At 39.2% G+C, this 27,982-nt stretch overlaps 1 protein-coding gene across 2 annotated transcripts in view; it reads right to left on the bottom strand.

Moving 5' to 3' along the window:
• Positions 1 to 21,662: 21,662 nt before the first annotated feature.
• The window catches only part of MACROD2 (mono-ADP ribosylhydrolase 2), a 1,912,080-nt gene continuing 1,905,760 nt past the window's right edge, over positions 21,663 to 27,982 (bottom strand). For both annotated transcript variants that reach the window (XM_041733514.1, XM_041733515.1), the window contains one exon: positions 21,663 to 25,496. Coding sequence is in view for 1 of the 2 variants with exons in the window: in XM_041733515.1 (XP_041589449.1) it covers positions 25,471 to 25,496 (26 nt within the window). In the remaining variant the exon portion in view is untranslated. The remainder of the gene's footprint in view (positions 25,497 to 27,982) is intronic.

Below are 27,982 nucleotides of genomic sequence, written 5' to 3'. Positions count from 1 at the left end.
ATTCTGGGTACAATTTCTTATCATATATGATTTGAAGATATTTTCTTCCATTTTGGAGGTTGTCTTACTTTTTTTTCATGGTGTTTTCTGAAGCACAAATGTTTTTTAAATGTAATGAAATCCAATTTATCTACCTTTTTATTTTGTCATTTGTACTTTTGGGTTCATAGCTAAGAAAATATTACCTAATCCAAGGTCATGAAGATTTATATCCATGTTTTCTTCTAGAACTTTTATAGTTTTAGTTCTTACAGGTCGACTTGGATACATTTTGAGCTGATTTTTCTATGTGGTAGGGCTCCAGTGTTATTCTTTTGCATGTGGATATCCAATTGTCTCAGCACCATTTGTTGAAAAGACCACTCATTCCCCATTCAATGGTCTTGACACCCTCGTAGTAAATCAATTGATTATAGATGTATGGGTTTATTTGTGGATTCTCAATTGTATTTCATTTATCTATATGTCCATCCTTATGCCAGTACCATACTGTTTTGACTACTATTGTAGCTTTCTAGTGGCTTTTGAAATAAAAAAACCAACTGGGATTTTTATAGGGATTGAGTTGAATTTGTAGATCAGTTCGGGTATATTGCCATCTTAACAATATACCTTTCAATCAGTGGACTTGGAACATTCTATTTATTTGAGTCTTTCATTTTTTAAACAATGCTTTGTAGTTTCAGAGTATATATCTTGTACCTCTTTTGTTAAATTTTTCTTGTGTTTTATTCTTCTTGATGTTATTATAAATATCATTGTTAATATCATTTCAGTTTGTTTTGCTACTGAATAGATTCCTTGATTCATTGTATAGGAGATCATGTTATCTGCAAATATAGTTTTACTTCTTCCTTTCCAATTCAGATGCCTTTTATTTTAATTTTCTGGATAGAAACTCCAGTACAATGTTGAATAGAAGTGGCAGGAGCAGACATTCTTATTTTGTTCTTGATATTAAGGGGAAAGTATTTGGTCTCTTTTATGTAACACCATTTTCTAATGTAACACCATTAAGTGTGACGTTAGCTGTTTTTTTGTAGATGCCCTTTATCACATTGAGAAAGTTCCCTTCTATTCCCAGTTTGTTTGTTTGTGGGTTTTTATCATAAGAGGGTGCTTGATTTTGTCAAATACTTTTTCTGCATCTATTGAGATCATCATGTGATTTTAGTCCTTTATTCATTAATGTGTATTACATTAATTAATTTTTAGATGTATCTTTTTCTACACTAATTAAATGTAAGTATCCCAAGGAAATAAATAGTGACATATTAATGGCATTTTTAAATCATTACCTCTTATAGATATCATCTCTAAGAAAATTGTGGTTGGGGAAACTTTGTTACATCCATGCAAAGTTTAAGAAAACATTACCTTAAAAAGAAAATGCATACTATACAGAGAAGCATCTTTTCTTTGGGGACTCTTTTCTAGCTAGGTCACCTGAGGTAACCAGAGCTTGAATTTAATTTAGTCAAGCAATGCTCTGGCTCCCTTATCACACTCTCACTTTTGTCTTTATCAAGGTTTAAAAAATTTAAGGTGGTGTTGACATGGATCTGAGCACATATCGGAACAATGTGTCCCCCCTCCCCACACCATAGAATATAGACGTCAACACAAAAAGCTGGTTCAAGCTTTCTGAGTACATATACATCCATTCATTTCTTTTGCTTTGTCATTTAATCACCCATTATTCATCCAACAAGGTTTGTACAAGTCCCACTATTTGGATATGCAGTAATGCTTTTCATGTCTAGTTGCAATTTCAACTTCCTGCTACTAAAACACTTAAAACACAGTATTATATCTGTTTGTATAACTGCCCATCTACAAAATAGACTATAATATCTTCTAAAATAAGAACCATCTGATTCTTTATACCCCAGATTTCAGTAGTCTGATGTAGTCTGACACGTAATAGGTGCTGAAAGCTATTTCTGAGAATGAAGGAACAAATGAATGGGTGAATTAGAGAATGCAAAAGTAATAGATGTGATCCTATGTGATATTCAAGACATTCTTCATGGGCTTAAAGGGATTTGACTCCATGAGAAATGAGACATTAAGTATAATGTCTGACACTGCTGTTTGCCTATTCATCAGCTATCTCTTCTTCTTTGCTGCTAATAGAATTTCAATTTTGTTTTTAGGTAGTGAATGGCAATCTCTGGATTTCCAGGAAGACTGGCCTGTCCCTGGAAAAGAGTTGAGGTTGGTCTAATTCAATAATGGCAACCTCATTTCTCTTTGCTGATGATTGGTACAAAAGCAAACCGGTGATCCAGCTTGAGCCAATAATGCATGAAGGAGGTCTTTTGGGAGTTTAACTCTTCCCACAGAAAATATAAAAGACAACTGAAGATAAAACCTTTGGCCTCATGTCCTTTTCCCTATTGGTTAGAGAATCTATCATGTTCCAGCCATCACTCTGAAGTCTTGTGAATACAGTGATGAAAGAGACTCAAGGTCTCAACCCTCATAGGGATTCTATTCTAGTAGCAAAGACAGGCACAGACAATAAGCACGTACATATATAGGTCATATACTATGAGGTGAAATAGATCAAGTTGTTTGATAGAGAGAGAGATGGAATTGGAGGAAAGGTAACTTTTTAAGCCAAGACCAGAAAATAACTGGAGAGACTGCTCTAGCGAGTGAAGAGATCTTTTTAGAAATGGGAGAGTAGTGAAGAAAGGAGAGTAGTGGAATGTTGGTGGGAAATGAGCTAAGAAAATGGGCAAGACAAAAGATGTAGGGTGTTAAAGGCCATTACAAAGAATTTGGATTTTATTCACAAATGTGATGAGAGCCATTGGAGAGTTGTAACCTGGCAACTTAATTTCTGGAAAAATATGAATGCAAGCTAAGCTTTTGATTAATTACCATGAAACTTAAAGACCTTGAGTTGAAAGAGATTAACTAGGTAGGAAAGACCTAATTTACCAGTAATCATTGTCCTAGGCTTGCTTATTTATCTACTTAACAGCAATTTATATTAATCTTATTTGATAATTTGGGTATTTAAAAATGTTTGGTTTTATTTTTCATTGTGATGGTATTCAATCAAAGCAATTTACAAATTTTATAGCCTTTGTAAGAGGAATAGATTTAATAGATATTTCCCTCCAGAGTTGATGGGTTTTGGCAACTTCCTGGCTGTGGTGAAAAAAGTTGAAAGAAATGTAAAGACTATACTGTGTTTTCAGGTCTGCCCTCTGTTGTAGCATTCTCCAGTTTTGCTGCTATTAAACTTTTCTTACAGTTTTTGTCTGTGAAACTAGATTATGGGTTCTTTTGGGCAAAGATCCATGCCTTTCCAGTGTTCCCTTATAACCCAGCAAGGTGCTTTATAAGAAGAAAATGCCCATAAATTTGGTTGGTTAATTAAGAGTTAAAGGTATACTGTTTGAGTCCTTTGACCATGCAGTTGTATTTCCATGTCTGTCTCTCTTTTTCTTTCTTTTGCCTCTGCTTCTTTTTGCATACCCACTCAATTACCCCAAGCTAATTTTCCCAAAATAATGGAAATATGGCTAATAATGGAAATATGTCCATTACAGGACAAGAGCTCCTGGCCAGAGAGTTACTGAGCATCTGTCTTTTTGATTCCAAGTTTTAAAGCCCAAGAAGAGCTCTGAGAGCTTGTATTTGAGTTGGATGCCCACCCTTGGGTCAATCTTCATAGTTGGGGGAGTATGGCTCACTGTATGTCATGTGGTCCTACTGCCAAGGAGAGCTAGGGGTTATGTATGTTGATGGAATCCCAATTTGAACCAGCCAGTTGGAGTCATGAGATTACTGTTTTGAATTGAACAAACATTAGCTGTCTACCTTAACTATCTTCTGAGTTCCCAAACCATATATGTGACTGCTACTCAACATCTCCCTTGAATGTTTCACAGGCACTCAAACTCAACATCCTTTCCTCATACCGTTTGGTTTTTCACAGCATATGTCCTGCCATATATCCAATTGTTCTAACCAAATGCCTAAGAATTATCTCTGTCTCCTCTCTCACCTCTTGTACCTTTATACTCTCTGAGTGAAATATAGTATTTGGCATCATTTCCTATTGCTACCACTCCACTTAAGCCAACACAATTTATCTCCTGAAGTAGTTATTCTTCTGCTATCCTAGTATTTACTTTTGTCTGTCACCTTTGATCCATCTTGTGCACTTGCACACTCTAATATAGTAGCCACTGGCTACATGTAAATTTAATTTATAATTAAGATTAAATACATTGAAAAATTTAGTTCCTCCGTTGCACTAGTCATATTTTAAGTGCTCACTCAAAGCCTCATGTGTTGGGGGCTACCGCATTGACGCTCCCATGAAACATTCACCCAAAGATGTTTAGCAGGGGAGGTCTCAACTGCAGCTGCAGTGCCTAGAAATTAACTGCATATCAAAGTTTGCTTACCAAAGGTTTCAGGACACTTTTTAGATTCTTTCTTGCATCCTCTCAGTCTCATTGGCTCCTTCCTTTTCTTCAACATACTGTGATCTTCTTACCTCAAGGACTTTAGAAACACTTGGCCTTCTCTGCCTCTCATCCTTCTATCACCCTTTTTACTAGGTGACCAATCAGTCCAGTTTAGGCACTTAGAGTCTCACATTCCAGGAAACTCCTCAGTCCCAGGCAAACCAGAACTTTCGGTCTACCTATTTTTAACCTGACCACCTATTACTTATCCTTCAGGTTTTATCTTAAGTGTCCTTCAGAGCCCTGCTACTCAAAATGTGGTCCCTGGACCACCACCCAAATCCTACTTAACCACTTCCATGGTTTAACACAATCCCAAGGTGATTCAGATGAACATTAAAGTTTGAAAGGCTTCAGGGAAGCTGCCCTGACCCCTCAGACCACATCAAACACAATTGTCTTCCCCATTAGACTATAAACTTCATGAGGTCAGGGGCATGTCTGTCTTGATCTCAACATGTCCTGAGCCCTGAGTAGTGCACCTGACAAAGTGTAGAGGTTTAATAAATATTCACATAGATAAATGAATAAAAAAGGAAGCCCAGGTTATATGAGAGAAAAATACATAGACAATAGTAGATGCTGTTGATGTCTCACCCTATTGCCCCACAGCCCAGCTGAAGTCACCCAAAGGTGTAGTGGACACTTCGCAGGACAGTCTCAGCTTTCCATCTCAAGTTCTGGTCTCTCTTCTATTCTGCCCATGGGATTTCTTGAACAGTGTGGTTCTCAACCTTCATTGGGCATCAGAATCCCCTAGAAGGCTTGTTAAAACACAGATTGTGACTCTCAGATATTCAGATTCAATAGATCTCAGATGGGACCTGAGAATTTACATTTCTAACAAGTTTCGAGGTGATGCTGCTACTGCTGTGGTCTGGAAACAGTAGTTTGAGAGTAGCTCAGCTGTTCCAACCCAGAAGCGTGGGAGATTAATGTCTCCTGGGAATATTAATGTCCCCTTGGGGAATTGGAGGCATTGGCTAGATACTCCAGCTTCCTGGACTTCCCATGGGATAATTTTGATGTACCACAGGGTTTCCCAAAGGCTTCTGTCGTGGGATTGGGCTCCAACTCCTTATTGATGTTCCCTTTATTGACTCCCTTCTTTTTCCTTCCCATTCCCTCATTGCATTTTATGAGATTTCCTCACATATAAGCTATCTGCATCCAAGTCTTTGTTTCAGGCTCTGCTTTGAGGGGAACCCAAACTAAGTCAAAGCCTCATAACCACATCACTTTAGATTCTTTGACTCCAATCACTGATTTTCCCTGGTATCTTCCCACCCCACCTGAGAAGGAACTCAGAGAGGTAAAACCATTCAACTGAGACAAAAGGAAGTAAATGCAATGTGCAATAGTGCTTACTTCCCTTTTGTGGCATTCATCAAAATCATACTTTTATGTAGTTATTTGTGTAATTATATGTTTAATATATTTTCCACAGTATGCTTTGGAGGCTGAGTCTTTCTTGATAACTATAATCTCCTTCATACCTAAAACCATTTTTGGCAAAGAGTAGGCATCATTGAACATTTAGAAATGAATGACCTAATGAACTAATTATTTATGTATCAGTTAACATTAGTACCTCATATTCATAAAGCTGTTTATACTTTGCCATAAATTCTCATTTTATTCTTCAAAACCATGAGAAGTTGACATTTTTACTAATATTTTATAGAGTTTATCAAATGGCTATTATGCTCTAAGATCTTACTAAGAGATGGATCAAGAGATGCTTTAAGATGGTGTTTTTCAAGCTTCAGTGTGCATTCAAGTCACCTGGGCATCTGGTTAAACTGAAGATTTTGATTCAGTATGTCTGGGGTGGACTCTGCAAGTCTGTGTGTCTAACAAGTCCTCAGGTGACGCTTATGCTGCTGATCTGGAGACTACACTTTGAGAAGAAGGGATCTAGTGTAGTGATTTTCAGCCCTGATTACACATTTGAATCCCTGTTGAGCTTTAAAATACTGATCCCTAGGTCCCATGCCGACTTGGGAATTTTGAACTTCTCAGATGGTTCTAATATTTATCCAACTGGTACAGGACAGAGGTTCTGAAACCTCAGGGTGCACCAGACTCCCCCAGAGGGCTTTTAAAACCACATATGACTAGGCCTGACCCCAGGGTGTCTGATTCAGTAAGTCCAAGCAAGGTCCTGAGAGTCTGCACTTCTAAAATGTTCCTGGGTGATGCTGATGCTATTGGTTGGGGGAACTACATGTTGAGTAGCACGAGTCTAGAAGGAAGACAGGCATGTAAATAGATGAGTTACAGTGAAATGTGAGAAATTCAACAATAGAACAATATAAAGTGTTAGCAAAGGAATGGGAACAGGGTCAAAATGGGCTCCATGGAGGAAGTGATGTTTGAGTTGGGATTAGAAGTGCAAGGAAGATGGAGAGGAGTGGTGAAAAACAATTTCAGCAGAGAGAACATGTAGAAAGGTACACAGAGATGAAAGGGCCGAGTGTATTTTGGGTTCTCTGTAAAGTTCGATATGGCAGGAGTATAAACTCAAAACAAGATGGTTACTATGGGACACAAAATTTGATCAGTTGGTCAGGACCATGCCATGAGGGGCATTCTGGGCTATTCTTAGACTTTATTCTCAAGGCAATGGGGAGTTAGTAAAGGGGACGGCCAAGGACACCTTAATAATAGCCTGGAGGACAGTGATAAATGAAGTAATAACAGATGCACCTAGAGGTAATTGGGACAACTCAGGATAGAGACACCAGGGGCATGAATCTGGGCACTGGCAGCCCATGAGAACACAGAGGAATGGACAGAAACCAGAGATGTCAAGGGGACTAGGTTGGTGGTGTCATCACCCTGATGTTGGAATTGGGATAAAGGAATGTTGCCTTAATTAAGCAAATTGGTGGTAGCACTAAATAAGGAGAAAGACATTTAGAGGTGCAGTGGAGATGGGAGCAAAGGAGGAGAAAAAGATTTATATATATTGGGGATATCTAGTAGGCAATTAGATATATAGCTCTGTAGCTCAGAAGGGAAATCCAAGACAAAGGTAACTTAATAATGAGACTGATGGCGGCATGCAGCAAGGTGCACAGAGTGAAAAAGACCCAGGGAGTAGTTAAAGCCATGTATATGGAACATGTATTTTAAAAAATAGCCCCAAACTTTGAGGCTTAAAGAAACAAGAATCATTTATTTTGTTCACAGGTCTGCCATATGGACAAGGCTCAGTGGGGATGGCTCATCTCTATTCCATATACTTTTAGGTGGGGCAACCTGACTGGAGGGAGAGGATCAGAAATGGATCTAGGAATCCTATATTTTTTTTTTAAGATTTTATTTATTTATTCATGAGAGACACACAGAGAGAGGCAGAGACATTGGCAGAGGGAGAAGCAGGCTCCCCATGTGGAGCCCAATGCAGGACTTGATCCCAGGACCCCAGAATCATGCCCTGAGCCAAAGGCAGATGCTCAACCACTGAACCACCCAGGCATCCCAGATCTGGGGAGTTTTAAAGCACAGCTCACTATTATGGCTGGCAAGTGGCTTCATGGGGGACTTTTCATGGATGGCCGGACTTCCTCTCAGTATGGTGGCTGGGTTCCAAGAGCAAGCACCCTAAAAGAACCAGGAGGAAACCCTCAGATGTCACTGCATCACTTCCTTGGCAGTTACAAGCCCTACCTACTTTAAGGGGAAAGAACACAGGCCCACCTCTCAATGGAAGGAGAGTTGAAATCACACTGTGAGAGTGTGTTGATGGGAGATATATGTGGTCATCTTTGGAAAATAGATCTGCCTTTGGAGGTAAGTCTGAGAGAGAGAGGATTAGCCTGACTATGAGGCTAGTCCTCTTTCCTCTGGGCTGGGGCTACTGACAGGGTGGTCTGTGGAGCAGCAGCAGCAGCAGCACTTACAACTTGTTAGAAGTACAGCCACTCAGCCTAGCCTTGGGGCCTGTGGTCTGACATCACACACAGGAGATGCATCTGCACAGCAGAGAAGTATTTTTGCATACCATGCTGGCTTCTCTGGCTGCTGATGCCCAAGGCATCATCCCAACTCTCAGGTGCTGCATGGATTTCCCCTCATGCCTCCTGTCTGAGTCTACAGCACATGATGTGTAAAGGTTTGGTCTGCAGAGACACCTTGGGAGCAGGTGCAAGGGTTTACAAAGTGGTGTGTACATGCTTCCTCTCACATGCTAATCATTGGCAGGGCTTTTGGAAAGAGCATTTTTCTAGGGCATGGCAGACTTCCTCTGAATACAGGCTACTCCCAGCTGACTGGCAGATGGGCGCTTGCAGAGAGAGAGCTGCTCAGTTCCTTACCTTTCTGTGCAATGGCACAACCAGACTTACGGGAATACAGAATACACTTGTAGTCTCTTCAGAAGTTTCATTTACTCTATGGGCCAGGGTCCAGGCCCTTAGACCTTCTGCTCCTGGTAAGAGATTGAAAATTAGCTTTAGTTGCCATTTGTCAGGGTTCTGTCTATGCAAGGGATGTGGAAAGAGCTTTTTTGGAAAAACTCCACACCGTCTTGCATATGACATATGGAGGTCAGTCATCAGTTGTGGACATTCAGGACCTTAAGACTGATGCCACTGAATTGAACCTGTCATCAAGGGTTTTGGGGCTCCAATGTTGTGCCAGGCACTGGGGATGCGGAGATGAACAGGCCCTGTGCCCTCCTGCATGGACCAGGAGTTGTAAAAGCAGAGAGCCCCATGTTAGGGTTATGAACCAGCTTGGTGGCAATCAGCCTATTCTGAGCCCATGTTCTTCAGACTTGGGGTACTTGCCCAGGCCCTGCGGATGTACTGTTTGCAATGTACACCCGCTGGCAGAGAGGCTGGCAGAGACTAGGGTTTCAGTGTCTTGGTCTCTAAAATGAGGGCCTGAGTGACCAGCCCTTCCCACCTCATCATGACTGATGATAGAGGGCTAAGCACCTGCCAGAGGGACAGTTGCTGGCCAGAGGCCAAAGCTTGCATTGTCTGTCATGTACTGACAATTCACATTTGTACCTTTCAAAGTCCTTGGACAGGAAGATACCCCTGGAACAGTTTTAGAGATAAAGGAGTTGGTGCTCCAAGACCTGGCCCAGCTCTCTGGGTTCCTAGTGCTGGTTGGCGGTCGGCACCATTCACCTGCTGCCAGCTACCCTGACATCCATATGCTCTGGCCATCTTGGGACTTTGTTACAGAGCAGTCTCTGATGTAGGAGTGCTCTAGTGGAGGCCTGGAGATCTGGCATTTCTAACAGGTTCCCAGGGATGTCCATGCTGTCGGCCCAAGGACCATCCTTTGGATAACAAGAGTCTAGAGCCTGAGTTGTAAAAGTGTAAAGTTGTTACGCTTTTTGTAAATAAAGTTTATGACACCCAGCCAACCCCACCGACTGATGTACCATTTATGGCTGCTTTCACACTACCATGGCAGAACTGAGCAGTTGGGACAGATGCTGTATGGGCCCCATAGCCTTAAATATTTACCATCTGGCCCGTTATAGGTAAATTTGGACAATTCCTGCCCTAAGGTAGACCCCGTCACTCAATCAAGGCTCTTTATTTCAATCACCTGGGAAATTCTCATACAGACTGTGCCTGTGTGCATTGCCCAGGGGGTCTGATCTAATTGCTGTGGGGTGCAGCCGGAACCCTGTGATGTCTAAAAGCTCCCAGGCAATGGATATGGGCTGCGGGCCCCAGCGGGTTAATTGTAGCACCATTTGGTGCCCTTGCCTTCTTCCTCTCCTTGCCTCCTCCCCAGTTCTGCCATGTGACTTTCATTTTTAGATTTGGAATTTGCAGCTGATTTCTGCAGCTGCTTTGGGAACAGATTTTGAGCAGAAAGTTAGAATGCATAGCCAAGTACTGTGGTTCCCCACCCCCAGCACATTTATATGCAAATAGCCGAGAGCCTTGTTTTTGCAGCCACTAAAACTGAATCAGAATCTAGAGGTCTTTCTTATGCAGCTTAACCTTCCCTGATTTTTTTCCCTTTGCTTTTCTAGGCACATTTCTACCAGCCTTTTGTGTCTCCTATTGCAACCTCCTGGCCATTGCTGTCTATTTATTAATCAAAGCAGGTGAAGTTTCATTTTCTTATAGGTGCCTTTGCTGGGAGAAGTTGGTATTTAGTGTTTGCCAATTTCCATAGAGAAGGCGCATCCTACTTTGAGGCACTACAATAGCATTGTTTGAAAAAGGAACATCCCCAAAGCTGACAGGGGAGGTTAATACTTGTCCCTGGCTGGAGATGATCTGAAGATGCCACCTAATCTCTTTCCTTTTACCAGGGCAGGGAGGGTTTTTGGAACTCTATCTTTCTCAGTGCTGACGTCTTTCAGGAGGAAGACAGATTCTTTCAGAGAAACATCCTTCAGAGTCTCAAAGGATGCTTCTCTTGTGACTACATGAGCACATCCTCTTGATTCCAACTTCGCCTCTGAATTCTGCCCAGAAGAGGTTCTCTTTGGGCCTAAGGTGGGGTAAACAGAGACTATGGGAGGAACTGACACCCTCAGAAATCAGAGGCCTCTTTCTGCCCCTTGAACAGAAGAACACTTTAAGGCAAAGCTCCCTAAAGACTTTTAAAATCCAAGGTGATGATTCGCAAACCTGGTTGGATATTAGGATCATTTAGAGAGCTTTAAAAAAAAGTGTCCATAGGGCAGCCCGGGTGGTTCAGCGGTTTAGCGCCGCCTTCAGTCCAGGGCCTGATCCTGGAGACTCAGGATCGAGTCCCATGTCAGGCTCCCTGCATGGAGCCTGCTTCTCCTTCTGCCTGTGTCTCTGCCTCTCTCTCTCTCTCTCTCTCTCTGTGTGTGTGTGTCTTATGAATAAATAAATAAAATCTTCAAAAAAAAAAGTACCCATAGCCAGGGCCTGCTCAAGATGCTGATGTATGGGTCTGGGGTACAGCCTGGGCAAGAGAATTTTTTCACATTTTAATTTGAAATGATTTAGACTCTCAAAAAAGTCGTGAAGATAGTACAAAGGATTACCAGGTATCCTTCACTCTGCTCTCCTAAGTGACCATATTTATGCAACCAGAGCATTATAATCAAAATCAGGAAATTAACATTGACACTGCAATGATCTGTTCCACACACCTTGCTCAGATTTTGCTGAATGCCCTACTAATGTCCTTTGCCAGGATCCCACAAGGCATTCACATAGTTGTGTTTTCTTAGTGTCCTTTATCTGGGTTAGTTCCTCTGTCCTTCTTTGTCTTTCTTGACCTTGACACTTGGCTGGTTATTTTTTAGAACTGTCCCCTAATTTGGTTTTCAATAGAGCGTGTTGAAAAGGCTCCTTAGAGGATTCTAATGTGCCACAGAGTGAGGACACTGATCCAAGGTGGTTGGAGACAAGATCATTATACTTAGTAAATTACCTCTTGGGGTCATGAGAAAGCTGTGGGAGGATGTTTGGAAAAAAGAGTAAGCCTCAACAGAACCTGGATCCACCTTTGGTTTGATCTCTACCCAGATCTTTGTCTTGGACTTCTGCCTTTTGGTTTCTTTTTCTCTTTCCTCATCTATACCCACTCCCAAATTAGAGACTTCGGCTCAACTCTCTCATGCTGCACCAACAGTAATTCCTTTCAAAGTTGGATTATGTCCTCTCCTCTATTTTAAAGCCTGTGAATGTCCACCCATCTTCCCACAAGATCTTCTGTGATGGGACCTGGCTTTTTGTCCCATTCCATCTCCTATGTTCTCTTCTACACTCACTCACTCTGGCAGTTCTCAGAGGCTGGACATGAGCCAGCCTCCAGGCCTATGCACTTGCTGTTCCTTCTCCCCAATGCTCTTCTGGCAGGTGGCCATATTGTTTGTGTCCTCATTTCTTTCAGGTCTTTACTCTCTGGTCATTCCCACTTTCCCCACAGTCTCTGTATTTCCCTCCCCTGCTCCATATGGAAGGCTTCTTAGTCTGTTTTGTCCACACCTGTATCTCCAGAACCCAGAGTAGTGATTGATACATAGCAGGGGTTCAATATGTATTTGTTGAATAAATGAATGAAATTGTAATTAAGGAGAACTTTTAAAACCCTTTAATTATTGACTGAGATGATACCCACTTATAGTACTGAGTAAAATTATTTCAAGATCCCTCTGTGTTTCTGGACCAGTTACCCAGACTCCCACTGTGTAGATTATCCCTCACTTTCTGGCACCTTCCATTTCTCTGGTTCACTTGCTTCTTTTGCACAAGGAGAGATAGCCCCTGAGATGAGTCAGACAATAATTCTCTTTCTTTTTACCAGAAGCAGAGTGGCAGCAGATTGTCAAATACATATACTCTCTTTTTATCCCTGTCACAGTTATGAGCTGTAAAGAAAGTTTGGGTGTCCAATGTAACCCTGGCGGATCTTACTTCAGTGGTATCTCAAAGTTAAATTTCTCTGCTGGTATCTGAGAGGAAGAAAGGATACTACATACTCTTTTCTTATAAAATGAATAATTTACCATTATTTTTATGTGCCAGGCAATGCGTGTGCAAGTGCATGTGTGTGTGTGTGTATAGACATGTACGAAATTTACCTTTACTGATATCCAAGCAATAAATAATCATTACTATTTTATAGACATGACAATGGAAGCTTACGTTAAGTCAGCTGGTAAATGACAGGACTGAGATTTAAACCCAGGTGTTTTGATGCTCCAACCAGTGCTCTTAATACTCTTTAATATTTGGATTGCTGCCTACAACCAAACATAATAGGAACAAAGTGGCACCTTGCAGGCAATGCCAGCTTTGGGTTGCCTTAGGAACTAGAACATAGATATTCTGATTTTAGCAATGGAGAATTAGCTGCATGGCTTAATCATTCTCCACGTCTATTTATCTTTTCTCACTTTCACAGGAACACAACTGCCAAACATTTTTCTGTAGTCCAGTGCAGTGGTTCTCAAAGTAGGACTGCTGGGGCAGCAGCAGCAGCACCTGGGAATTAATAGAAATGTAAAATCTTGGTTTCTTGCCCCTGACCTCATGAATGGCATACTCTGAAGTTGGGGTCCAGGGATTTGTCATTTATCAAGCCACCGGAGGATTCTGATACCTCGGCCACTTTGAGAATCCCTAGTACAATAGTTCAGTTAGTAACCTCTGGTTCCAGGCTTCCCATGTTCAAATCATAGTCCTACTGCTCAATAGATGCATGGTTCTGTGCAAAATACTTGGTCCCCTGTGCCTCAGCTTGCACGTCTATAAAGTGGGGATAATGATTGTACCTATTTAATTGTTGTCAAGAGTAAATGAGTTAATATATATACAGTGAGTAGAACAATTAATATTATTCAACATTACATATTCATTCTCTTTCCATATTTATTGTACTTTCTGCTTGCCAAGAAAACTGTATTTTCCCCCTGGCTGGCCTGGATCCTTTAAGAGGACCCAACAGGTTTGAGGTGGTCCTGTCTTTGTCAGGCTAGGTTGCTAATGAATCTCAGCTGAGCAGGATGATGCCAGCGCAGGTATCAGGTGAAATGGAACCCAAAGCCAGGGAATTGAATTTCAGTTTGCTTCAGAAAGAACTCATTCCCAAGCAGCAGCAGCTGGAACATTTAGTAACCAAATGCTATATTCCCATGTCTTTGGATTCTGCAGATAAAGTCCTGTAGACCAGCTCCGTTGAGCCCTTGAGCGCTCGTTTGCAAAGTGGATGATGATTACTCAAGACACAGTGATATTTACCTAGCTTTTGCCTCTCCACTCACTAGGCAGAACCAAATGACTCAGATAAGATTGAAGAGACCCAGATGCCAAGACGGGCAGGAAGACTTCAGAGCAGAATATTCAGGGGCTGATTGTTATTCAGATCACAATCCAGCCTTGTCAGAAGGCCAGGGATGAACAGGAGTGTTGTTCTTCTCTGGAACATTTCAGGAGGCTGCATTTATAACAGATGCCCCCTTCCCTTCGTGTCTGAACTAAGCATCAGCTGACTAAACTGACTGGTTTATCCGTTTTCCCGGGAATGGAAATAGACTATCTCTAGAAGGGAAACGTGACAAAGCTCTTTTAAGATTTATCTGGAACAGGGATCCCTGGGTGGCACAGCGGTTTAGCGCCTGGCTTTGGCCCAGGGCGCGATCCTGGAGACCCGGGGTCGAGTCCCACGTCGGACTCCCGGTGCATGGAGCCTGCTTCTCCCTCTGCCTGTGTCTCTGCCTCTCTCTCTCTCTCATCTGTGATGACTATCATAAATAAATAAAAATAAAAAAAAAGATTTATCTGGAACACTGAACAGTGAGTAATAGCTAAGACCATTTGAAAATGAAGAAAGGTGGAGGCATTGAATTGTCTTAATAGACATCAGCACATATTATAAAAGCACATTAATTGAAACAGAATGGCACTAGAAAAACCAAAGGAAGGTGTAGCCAAGAAACTAGATCCTTATATAAATAGAAAATACCCATATGTTAAAGAAATAACTTCAGGTCAACAGGATCCCAATGTGTTATTTAATACATGGTGCTGGGAATATTTTTAAAGCTACTTGATCAGGTTAATTCCCACAAAATGCAAAATACCAAAGGAAATATAAGGCACATTAAAGATGTAGATGTAGAAGTGGGATCACACACATACATAGATAAACAAAAAAAGAAAAGGAAATATAGGTAAACATCTGGAACAATTCTCTTTAGACAGGGAAAGATGATTAAAGTTCAAAAGCCCTGCATGTTAGGACCTTTAAAAAAGGCATACACATCTCCCCTGCACCAGGTCATCTTGTGATTTTATTAATAACAAATGAAAAAATAAAACCAATTCTATGACAAGTGTTAGAGGCCAGGCAAAGGCTCATTACACTATGTTAAGTTTTTATCCAAGACAATGCAGAGCAACATTCAGATTTTTTTTTTTCCTACCCATTGTTTAGTTCTCTGCCCATCATGGGATTGTTCTGATCATTTAAGATGTCCAGATGACACTCTCTTCCTAAACCAATGTGATTCATTGGCTCTTGAGGAGCAGAAATAGAAGGTTTATTATTAGCACACAGCGATGTGTCAAAGCAAGGAGTTGTTCTGCTTCCAAGGCAGAAGCAATGCTAGGTAATCATCAAACACATTTCATTTTTCTGCTGAGTATTTGGTCAACCTACATTCTCCAGGAATCAGAGTGGGTGACTGAGTATGGCCATGAGATGTGGGCAGCAGTTGTGCTTGGATCCTAATCATTATCTTTTCTTGTTTCATGGTGACCTGGGAGAAAACTTGCCAAAGGTGAGAGAGCCACAGGACAGAGGAAACAGGGGTCCTGGCATCACTGCCTGTAGGAGAGCTGCCCAACTCACAAGGGGCTCTGATGTGAGAAGTCAGCCTTCATGGTGTTCAACCATTGAGATGCCATCGTTTTCCTAGAGTAGCCTAGGTGATCCTATCTAAACAGCCTCATCACCACCTACCTTAGAATAAAAAGAAGTACCATGGAAATTTCAAAATGTGGTTCTTTCTTTGAAATAGGATCAGTCAACAGATGCCCCCATTTTTTCCACATTCATTAGAGAGTAGACATAGTTTCTGAACCAAATTGCATCCTCACAATGATTTTGTGGCCATTACTAGGTCCCTTATTGTTCTAATACTAATCTTCTGGGACAGGGTACAGAACCTCCTGTTCACGTGTGTGATAGTTTAATTTCATCTCTTCTCTGTATTTTTTTCCAAAAAGAAAGGGGAAAAAGTCCAGTCAGTTAGGCCACCAGTATCATAAAAGGGAATTTGCCAAGGGCTTTCCAGAACAGATATTTAATGAGCACTTAATACATGCCAGGAAAAAAAAATACATGCCAGGTACTTCTCAGATGCTTGGGATTTTTCAGTGAGAAAAGCAGACAAAACCCTCTGATGTCATCAAGCCTATAGTTTCCTCATGGAGCAGGGGGAAATTTCCAATAATATTTTATAAAATGGACTTAATGAAAAGGTAAATTATATGGTATATTAGAAAGTGATAAGTACCATGGAAAAGGGGAAAAAGTAGAACCCATAAGGTAGGCCAGACCTGGGTGTCTTTTGCAGCGTTAGAGAGGTTGGTCGGGCTAAGCCTTGCTAGGAAAGCTTTGAACAGACTCCAAGGTGAGCAAAGGAGCCATAGATACATCTGGAGAAAGAGAATTCTACAAAGGCTAGCATAAAGCTTTAAGGTGAGAAACATGCCTGGCATCTCTGAGGAGGCCAGTGTGGCTGGAATAGTGAAGACCATTGAGGAGTATAGGAAGAGATGAATTTGCAGAAGTAATGGACAGTGTGTGCAGGTGTGTGAGACATCACATGAAACCCTCAGGGCATTTTAAGATTTTTACTCTTAATCGGAGTGAATTAGAGAGCCATTCAGTTACAAGAGCCAGAAAATTAATTCAAACTTGCTTAAAATGGGAATTTATTGGCTTACATAACTGAGTCAGGAAACAACTACCCAAATCTCTAGGTTTCCATATTCACTATGTTTTCTGATTTTTTTCTCTCCTGGTAATCACATAAAATGTCTTAGGGAAGTGACCAATTGGTCCATTTTGGGTCATGTGACCTCTCTAAACCAATCCCTGAGCATAAGCAGATAAAATATTGTGATTGGCCAGCCCAGAGCCCATGTCCACCACCTGTAGGGAGTAGGGTTGAAAGGTGAGCTCCAGAAAATAAATAAAAGGAGTTTTCTATCAGCCTTCAAAACTTCATCACCTGAAGCAGTTGATGGATAGTAGCAGGCAGAATGGTTAATGTCAACTACAAAAGTAATGTAAACCAGTACAAAGGGAAAGGGATATTTGCTGGCATAGAAACCTAGAAGCCTATGTATCAGAAGCTATCACAATCAAAATTCTAATCGAAGCAGAAGTAGAAAATTATATACAGGGAATAGGATGAAAAGATAATACTCTCAATATATAAACAGTTCACAAATGTCAATTAAGAAACATTGAAATCCCAAATGACACATGACCAAAGGACACAAATAGGTTAATTCCCCAATCTGGAAACACAGCAAAGTGACAGATCTGCTCAGCCTCGTTGAGAAATGAAGAAACAGTAGTAAACTCATACTAGGGACAAACCATTTTCTCAGACTGACATTTTTTTAAGTGTCTGTAAGATTCTTCAGGGCAGTGAGGATTCTACAAAATGGAAATTCTCATTTCCTAATTGCTAGAAACCCTGGAAGTCTTCTTTACAGAAGAAGAAGTCTTCTTTACATACCCTGATGAAGATAAAAATTTGCAACCAAAAGTGTTCATTGTAGTTTTATTTAAAGTAGGGAAAACTAAAGTAACCTAAATGTCATAGACTAGGGAATGATAATATAAATTTGGACCATATGATAAAATATTTTAAAATAACTTTGGAAAATTCTTGATTGACAAGAAGAGGTTTGTGGTACCACCAAGTGAAATAGCCATGTAGTGGATGATTCTGTCATGGACACATATGAAATGAAAACAAATCGTGGATATCGCTTATGACTATTCCCAGGTTTTTGACAATTTGTACACATTAGTTGGGTAGAAAGATAGATAAAAAAGCTTAGGAGGCTTTTCAAGATCTTTTCTCATTTCTGCCATGAATTTGTTTATGTGGCTTTTCTGTGTCATGTTAATCAATATTGGTAATTTTTAATTCAAAGAGGATCTTCATTTTCTTTATTAGTTCTATAGTTACACATAAAATTTAATTTCATTGTACTTAAAATTTCCTCATTGCTATCCTTTTAGAATTATTCACAATAGTTGTTAAAGATTTATTTAATGGATTTTCAAAGAATCAAAAGATTTATTTTAACATTTTACTGTTTAAAAATTTTTTAGTTCATTTTATATATATGTATCTCTCTATATACAATATATATGTTAGTTGTTATATTTTATATATATGTGTGTCTTATTTTCTTTGGATCTTTTTCTTGTTCTAAAATCTAAATTGGAATGTTTTTAAAAATGTTTTTTTCTCTCTTTTCCATTTCAAACAATTAAGGCATTTAAGACTAAATTTCCCTCTTAAGGATAGTTTTGGCTATATCCTATATTTTTTATAGTGTTCTTTTTATTTTTGTGATTTTCTAAATAGTCTGTCATTTTATTCCTGATATGCTCCTTGACAAATTTTTAAATATTGAGAAACAAAATGCCTCCACTCTTGGTTTGGCATATGGAAATATTGATACATTCCTGAACTCCGTGACAAATTTTAATATAAAGTACCAAGACATTATACTTTGCCACTTGGTAAATCATTAGCATTAGATTCTGCTATTTGATATTGTAGAAGCAAATGGCCTTATCTTGAGCTCAAGTCTTCTTACTGAAAGAATAAATGATCCCTACAACTGGGTAGTAAATATGAAATCCTTTCTACTGTTGATTGTTGATTTAAATTTTGCCCTTAAATTAAAGAAATTACTTTTTAAATATTATAGCAACTAAACAATAGTTTAAATTTATTTATTAACTGTAAGTTTTATTTTTTAGTGATTAGAAAATAAGGCCTTTATCTAAGGGATAGGGTATAACGACTTAAGTGGCAAGAAATAACCTCAGTGCAGAGTTTAAACCTTGAATCTGACTAAATCATTATCACCAAATTAGTATTTTAAACTGGGAAATCTGATATCTAGAACTGATAGATTAACTTTTTTTCCCATAGTCCTCTGTAACCAATTGGATAGAGGCTTGGACACAGGACAAGCTCAGTTAGTTGGGGGAGGGGGGTGGGGCAAGCCTACATTATTTTGCACATCTGATGTGAGTCATGTTAATTTTTACCCCTGCCTTGTAAACAAATAAACAACTACAAATTATTGTAAGTTTTCTGAAGTAGTAAATATGGTATTAGGTAGGCAAACACAAGATGTTTCTAGAAGTGACATTCCAGCTGAGATCTCAAGGATAATAAGGTACTAGCCAAGTGAGAATGGGAAGAAAGAACTTTCAAGCTCAAAGGCCTTGAGCATGGAGAAATTTTGGCATATTCTAGGAATGGGCAGAAGGCCAGTGTGATGGCAGCATTGTGAGCCAAGTTGACAGTCCCACAAGATGAGGTTGGAGAGGCTGATTGTATAGGTTTGTGAACTTGATCTTTAAATGCATCGTATAGGCTATACTGGAGTAACAAATAGCACCTGTATCTCAAAGTACAGGTTTATATGTCATTCATGTCACCTTCTCAATGGGGCTTGTCTGAAACTCATCTCTACATCTTTACATGGGGTTCTTCATAGCAGTCCACCTGGGATGTTGCTAGTCATTGTGGCGGAGGGGGAAAAAGAGCACGAGTTATTAAGCTTCTGCCTGAAGTGACATATGCCATTTCAGCCCACATATCATTGGCCAAAGCAAATTACATCATCAAGTCCAATGTCAGAGGAAGTATACTTCTCCCCCCCCATTGGAAAGAGGTATATATTGGTATAGTTATTTCCTTGTAAATCTGTATCTTTCCATGCATGTTAACCAAATGATAGAGTTTTACCTCCTTCCCTCTTTATTCATAGATACACTCTAGTTATTATCAGAAAAAAGATTACTTAAAAAGATTTACACTGGGTCAGTACTTTGTGTGTACATGTTTTAAGAACTCCAATCACCTACTTCTCTAAATTTTATAAAACAGTTTCTTCTTATCCTCATGGATCCTTAATTTAAGGGCAAAATTTAAATCAACAATCAACAGTAGAAAGGATTTCATATTTACTACCCAGTTGTAGGGATCATTTATTCTTTCGGTAAGGAGTCTTGAGCTCAAGATAAGGCCATTTGTCTCTACAATATCAAATAGCAGAATCTAATGATAATGATTTACCAAGTGGCAAAGTATAATGTCTTGGCACTTTATATTAAAATTTGTCAGGGAGTTCAGGAATGTATCAGTATTTCCATATGCCAAACCAAGAGTGGAGGCATTTTGTTTCTCAAAGCCTCACAGCTGGGCCAGAATCCTGGCCAGAACCACATAAATGGGTATCATTGTCTCTTTTCATCCTGAGTACCACTAGTAAAGTTAAGCAACATTTAATGACACCTTTGAATGAAGTAAGGCAAAGGAGTAGAAGTCGTGCGGTTTGAGAAACATAGGAGTGATAGGCCAAGAGATGGAAAATTGGATGTCACAAAAAACTGCATCTGGCAATGCTAGAATCATGTCAAATTATCTTTGCTGTCACTCTGAGGCATTTGTGTTGAGGTTGTCCATTACAGCATGAGACTATCTTTTTTTTTTCCTCTTCATTTATTATTGGAAAAATGCTCCTCTGGTAAAAGTTTTAAAAAACATATTCTCCTCTAACAACTAAACTATCAACTATTGTTGGATAAAGGGATTGGCCTCCATTATTACCTTCTAGAACGGTAAAACTGAAAACACCTTTTCTGGAGGAGATGGAGGGAATTAAATTTGATGGAACACAGATTTCCATTTTCAAAAGAACCTTGCATTTTTCCCATAGTGATTTTGTTGATCCATTGCCAAACTCTTTAACAATTGTGTAATTCAATCATAATTCCATCAACAATAGACTGAGGAAGATCATGGTTGTAGGGATCCCATAGCCAGCACAGTGGCTGGCTCATAAAAGGTTCTCAAAAAGAATTCCAGTAATAGATGGTGGGTTCCGAAGGATGAACCAATGTTCATGGAATCATGGTCTTCATCTCAATAACTTCTATCTTGCACCTCAGAGCCTATTGCTAGGGTAATTAGCTATCTTGTAGCATTCTGAGAAAAAAATAGTCTGCACATACTATTCTATAGTTTAATTTTTAAAAAGGTTTTACTCATGTATTTAGAGAGAGAGAGAAAGAGAGAGAGCACATGAGTGGGAGGAGGGGCAAAGGGAGAGGGAGAGAATCTCCAGCAGACTTATAGCTGAGCATGGAGCCCCATGTGGGGCTCAATCTCATGAGATCATGATCTGAGCTGAAACCAAGAGTTGGATGCTCAACTGACTTAGCCACCCAGGCGCCCCTAATTTTGAAAAACATGGCCAAAACATTGACCAGTTTCAGTAAGGGGAAACTTGGCAAGTTAAAGTTACCTTATAGGGGTAATTTTAAATACACAATTTGCAACCAAATACGTAGTACTAAAAGAACACTTTGAGTTCTTAATTGCTTATGCTAAGAAACAAATTTCACAAGACACAGATAATTCCACCTTATCCTCTCAAACCAATTTTATTCATATTCTGCTCTAACAAATATAGTAGGAAGGCAACAGTTGTTTAAGTTTCTTAAGTGTATGGCACAGATGAAAAGAAACAAACAGATTTAGAAGCAGTCCAGCATTTAAATGCTGGTTTAACAAAAGAGGCACGTATTATTCTATTTAGCAGTTTATACCAGATATCAGAAGACATTTTTTTCCTTGCAAGCAACAGACTACATTTATTTGCATTAAGTAAAAACATATTTTGATCAAGAAAATTACTTTTTTTTCTGATTTTCCTTTATATCACAAATGTCAGGGTAAGGCAAATCCTTAATGAATCATATGATAAAAACCCTATTCCCCAAGAAAATATATTGAACATATTCTGCTAACTTTGTTATTTTTCAAAGCAAAGCTGACATGCACCACATACAGAGAAAAGTCATTTCAAATCAAGTGCATCAAGCAGAACTGTATTAATTCACAAAGAGGCTTTTCAGTATTTCATAGAAAGATTTACAATTAGCTGCAGTGACTAATATGTGACCCACTATCACAGACAGTATTTTGGATGCCTCCTTTGTAAGCTTTTATGAAAGAAGTCTTGTCCATCATCTGAATAGTTACTAGCTGGAGGAAAAGCCCCTTTGTCTCTCTTACGACTACCTTTCTAATTAGGACTATAGGTTTCCCTTGCTATGGGAAAGTAGTGTTCCTATGAAACCTATCCTTAAGCTGAAATGGTGTAAAGCAAAGAAACAGTTACCATTAGTTTATATGGAAATACTTTTGAGCCTTCCCAGACTCTTTTCTGATACCATAGGGCACATCTTGCTAGTGGATACACAAAATAAAATGAGATGAAGTACAGATGCTCACAGACACAGGTCAAAGCTAACAGCTGCTTGAGGCTGAGATGCTGAGTCTTGTAGTTCCCAGGGGAGGAGCTTGGCGGTGCCACTCCCCCTGCTTGCAGTTTGCCTAAAAGCGAAAACCCTCTTTGGATTTCTTTAGGTTAATGGTAGGAGGTACGAATGTAGGTCTTTCATAAAAGCAAAGTGGCAAAATGCAATTTCAAAAAGCAAGGATACTTGTATTATGTTGAGAGTCTACTGTGATCCTCCATATGCAAACCTGACTAATCTGCGACTAGTCTTCCCTCCCTTCTCCCTCCTGTAAATGCCTTATGCCATATAGCCTGTCAGAAGTGTGGCTGGAAATTGAAATCCAGGATTCCTTTGCAGGAGAATTAATCTGCCTTTCAAATTTTCCATTGACAGCCTATTCAGTGACAGCACCAGCGAAAAAGAGGGTTTCTTGTGTTGAGGTGTCTTCCTTCAGATCTGGCCAACAGCTAGATTTTACTATTGAAATGGAAAGTAACCTCATTGCTTGCTTTAAGGATTAAATCTGAAAATCAAATAGCAACCAAAAGCATAACAAGGCAAAAATGAAAACAATCTAATCATAAAATAAAGTTTAGACAAATCCAGCAGTGGGGCAATGATATTTACTCCTCCCTCTCTTAGTTTTGTTCTCAGATTCCTTCCCTTTCCTGGCAGTTTTCAGGCAGAGAAATCCCTCCTAGCACTCCTACCCCACCCACATTTAAAATGAATGAATGAAAATGGTTGTCATGGATGAGTAAGAGAATACCCCACCCACAATAATTCCAATCTCCACTGGTCCTAACAGGGACATTAAGTCTCTATCATCTTTGCCCGTTAAGAAGTCCCCATCCCTCTTGCCTCCTTCATGTTGTTTTCAACTGTAACTCATTACTGAGCATGAATAGTAACACATGAGAATCACAGGAAAACGTGCTCCCAGCAGATTGCTCTTGTCAGGTCCTTCCCAGAATGATGGCAACTTTCAATTAAGTCATAAAGATGATATGACATATAGAAACTATCAGTATTTGTATCATTTCTTGGATCACTTAAAATGGGACTTTTTGTTTTGCTAGAAAGCAATGTCTAATGGCAGTAGGGGACACATAAATTTCTGTACCAAACTCTAGAATAATGGCAGAAGGAAAAAGGGTCATGTTCCAAAATCATGAGGTCCCTTAAAAATCATTGCTGTTAGGTTGGTAAGCAGTTGTTTTTTTTTTTTTTTATAGGATGTGAGAACATATTACATATGCAGAAATATAGCTTGCTAATGATTCCAATATACCAAATAAGTCATCCAGAGGGGCAACAAATTCAGAAAGGCCAGAGCAAAATTCATAGATAAGGAAGTGAATTTTCCATAGAGGAAAGAGCAAAACTGAAGAACTCCATGGAATATTTAGAAATCAGAACTCCCCCCCCCCTTTTTTAAGAAATACTCAATTTGATCCATTACTTTTCTCTCTCCACTAAAAATATATATAAATATATAAATAATTTACAGTTCTAGAGACCTCATAAGGAAGGTGGATTTAAGAAGCTATGCAAGAAACGATATCAGTTTCCCCTAGAAAAAAAGACTGTTCTGAGAACCCAGGGAAGCTGTGGAAAGCAGGCACTTTGCCTTGTGAGGGTCGCTGTTGATGTTGTCTCTGGGACAGACATTTGTGACAAGTTCTGACTTTCTCCTTGGCCCCTTATCCCTTGGGCCCACCATACCACTGGAGTCTTGACTTATTAATGCTGCTGCTCCCCTTCAGAGCCATAATCAAGGGATCTCTGGGTGGAAGAGAGAATGAGCCACCAAAGCAGTTTGGTATTTGGCATGAGCAAACCAGATATTTAAAAGCAAGCCAGAACTGCAAGCAAGACCTCCAGTTGCCTATAACTTCAAATGAAAATCTTTCTGTAGGCCATCAAACCTTGGGTAAAGACAAGAGATTCTTTTATGAAAAGCATAGATATAATGAGAGCTTTCAAGTAGAACTTTTAATATTCATAGGCATATGTTTGGATTCTAAATGCAGCAGCCCCCTCTTTTAACTAAAACACCTCGAGAAGTGTCATCCTTTACAACTGTGTTGTACAGAGTCACATCTCTCTAGTGGACTAGATGCCAAAGCACAGGATAAGGATCTCAGGAACCAGGTGAGCTCTGCTGGAGGTTGGGGTCAAAGAATGCATCTGTAGTCCTGGCTGTGAAGGAATAGCCCCCAATGGCTGCCAGGGCCTGCTTTCCTTGTAGTGCCTCTACGCTTCTACACTCTTCTTTGCATGAAATTCTCCTTCTGCATTCCTCATTAACTACATGGAACAGAATTGTACCTTGGGAATCCCTGAATAAAATATCATTTTCAATTCATCGTCCTGACCCTTTTTCCAAGTGATTTCTGAGCATTTTGCCCATATTCTATCCTGCCTCCTTTGTCTGTGGATTATACTGATATTGGGCTTGATGATTCCTGAAATTTAGCCTGCAGTTTATCAAAACAACCATCTTCCATCTCTTTTTTTGGAGAAACCACTGTATCGACCAGCTTTGTGAAATAATCGAGAAAGCAGACAGGGGCCAGGATACACATGTGAGTGTTACACCGTGCCACTGTGACCTTGGGAAAAGTCGTGAGAGGAAAAACAGAAATTATAGGGATAGCGCCTGAAAGATGCATTAACAGGGGTCCCCTCACCAAGCTCAAGGAAACTTTTTTCTTTTCTTTTTTTTTTTTTCTCTTTCTTTTTCTGCAGGTTAACAGAACAAAATGCAGCTGGAGAAATTAGAGCAAAGGATTCCCTGTCCTTCTGTGGAACTTGCCCCCCCCCACACCCCCTTCCTCCACAGCTTGCACTACTGTCTTCCTACACCCACCCCCCCAGGGCCAGGAGAGGTTTGCAATGCTGAGGACCGTGATTTACTTCCATTTCTTTATTCCTTTGCTTCATCTTGTGCCCCTGCCAAAGACAAAAAGAAACCATTTGTTAGATTAAAGATCACAGATTTCATAGATTTCACGAGGAATATTTTTTAATAGACATTTAAACATCTCTTAACCCTCAAACAAGCCTAGGAATATCTTCCTTGACTACATCAAAAAGCTTTGGATATTTGAGCTGTAATTGCTGGCACAGGGTTATCTTTAAAGAGCACATAAATCACTGCTAATAAATGTATGCCACGTTGACAACTTGCTTCTCCTAATGGGGATGATGAACTCAACTCTTCAAAGTATTCTTTGAAAAACCTAATCTTGAATTGATGTGTCCTCCCTTCAAGGATCCATTCATACATTCTAGTCTCCAGGGCTCAACACAGGAATAATAACAATTTACACAATGCTGATTTGCAAAAGTCATTGATGGCTATCCCACCACTGTGAGATCTTATTAAGTCTCTGCTGTGTTCCCCACTTGTGAGAGGACTCTAAGAAGATACATGACTTAGATATTCTTTATTTTTTTTAGATTTTAGAAGATGAGTTATAATCCTCATAGAGGGAAATGCATAGATCTTAAGCATATTTCAGTCTGTTTTGAACAAAGGCATTCATTTAACCCATACCACTATCAAGATATAAAACATTGCCATTTCCTCAAAAGTTCACTTTCCAACTATTAACTCCTGCTGGAACCAGCAATTGATCTGATTTCTATCATCATGAATTACTACATGTCTACACAGAAGAACTGAAGCAAATGATCTCTGAGTTAATTTTCCACCTGGTGTTCCTATGAATCTTTAAAAAAAAGTAGACTTTGAGGTGTGTATATGTATATAAAATCAGTATCATGCTTGTTACACACAGCATATAGAAAAGACAGAAGCAGATAAGAAGAAAAAATACTACATACCCTCAATAGGTGATAACTTCTGTAGTTAATATTATAGTGTATTTTCCTTATAGTATTTTTCTAAATATACATAGAAACACAATTACAAATTTTAATTTTAAAAATGAAGATTGTGGGGATCCCTGGGTGGCTCAGTGGTTTGGCGCCTGCCGTTGGCCCAGGGCGCAATTGTGGAGTCCCGGGATCGAGTCCTGCATTGGGCTCCCGGCATGGAGCCTGCATCTCTCTCTGCCTGTGTCTCTGCTTCTCTCTCTCTCTCTCTCTCTCTCTCTCTCTCTGTCTATCATGAATAAATAAATAAAATCTTAAAAAAATAAAAATGAAAATTGTGAATGTAAAGAAACTTACAAACAGTATAACATACCTAGAATATATTCCCTATCCAGATTTAATATGTGCTAATATTTTTCAAGTTTCCCTGTGATCTTTATTTTACTTTTCTAAAATAAAAGACTACAAGTAAAGTATATATGGATAAGTGTATTTAATTCACAGATAAGCTAAAAATGTTTCTCTTCCTTCCCAGAGATTACCAAATCCTGACATCACTGTAAAACATGTTTCTAGTTTTACACAAATATATATTCACAGATCCACACATAATAGAAAATATGTAGCATTACTTTATGTATAAAATGCACATAAATAGTAATTTCATGTTTTTAGTCACCCACTAATTATTATTATAAATTTATAGTCAATATATATTTTGATTTGCCTTGGTGTTTACCATTTTCCTTGGCTTACAATTGTTTCCTGCAACTTACTTTTCCTTTGGATTCAGTTTTCTTCTTACTAAAAGGATGTGCATCCTTTAGTAGCTTTTAAAGAAAGGGTATGTGAGTAGCAAACTTTTATACTGAAAAATGGCAGTTACTATCTTCTTACATGATAGTGAAACTCATATAGAACTCTATACTGACAATTGTTTTTATTCATGTTTTGAAAACTCAGAATTATTCCACCATCTTCTGAACTAAAACTGTTGATGTTGCAAAGTCTGCTGTGTACATCATAATTATTTCTTTATAGGTTAACTCTCCTTTCCCTGTAATTGTTTTACTTTTTTTCTCATTGTCTCTAGTGTTCTGCAATGCCTGTGTGTGGGTTTAATTTCAACATGTCCTTCTTGTGACTTATTATTCTTCTTTTAACTAAAAACTAATGACTTCTATCAATTTCTGATAAATCCTCGGACGTTATCTTTCAAATACTATCAACTATCTCTTTTTAGAACTTTTATTGAAGATAAACGCCTTGGTCATTCTCCTTCTAGCCCTCATGTCTCCTCATATATCATTCATATCACTATATATTTATTTGCTTTTTCCAAATTGTTCTTAATTTTTCATACTGTTGTCCTTTACTTACAGTTTCATATTGGCTTTTTGTCTTTTTTGTCATGTAAGTGTACTTACTCCATAAAATCTTAAGAATTTTCTACTCAAGTTTTCAGAATGCGAATCATCCTGTCATTTTACCCACTGATACTCACTCATGGTGGATCACATCCTTGTGTGTTTTGTAAGTCTTAAAATTGTGAATTCATCTTCAGAGAATTGCTTTTCTTCTGTAGGAATTCCAAGTGA

The sequence above is a fragment of the Vulpes lagopus genome, chromosome 18 (genome assembly GCF_018345385.1).
Source record: "Vulpes lagopus strain Blue_001 chromosome 18, ASM1834538v1, whole genome shotgun sequence".
Taxonomy (NCBI): Eukaryota; Metazoa; Chordata; class Mammalia; order Carnivora; family Canidae; genus Vulpes; species Vulpes lagopus.
This window is presented reverse-complemented; position numbering and strand designations above follow the sequence as displayed.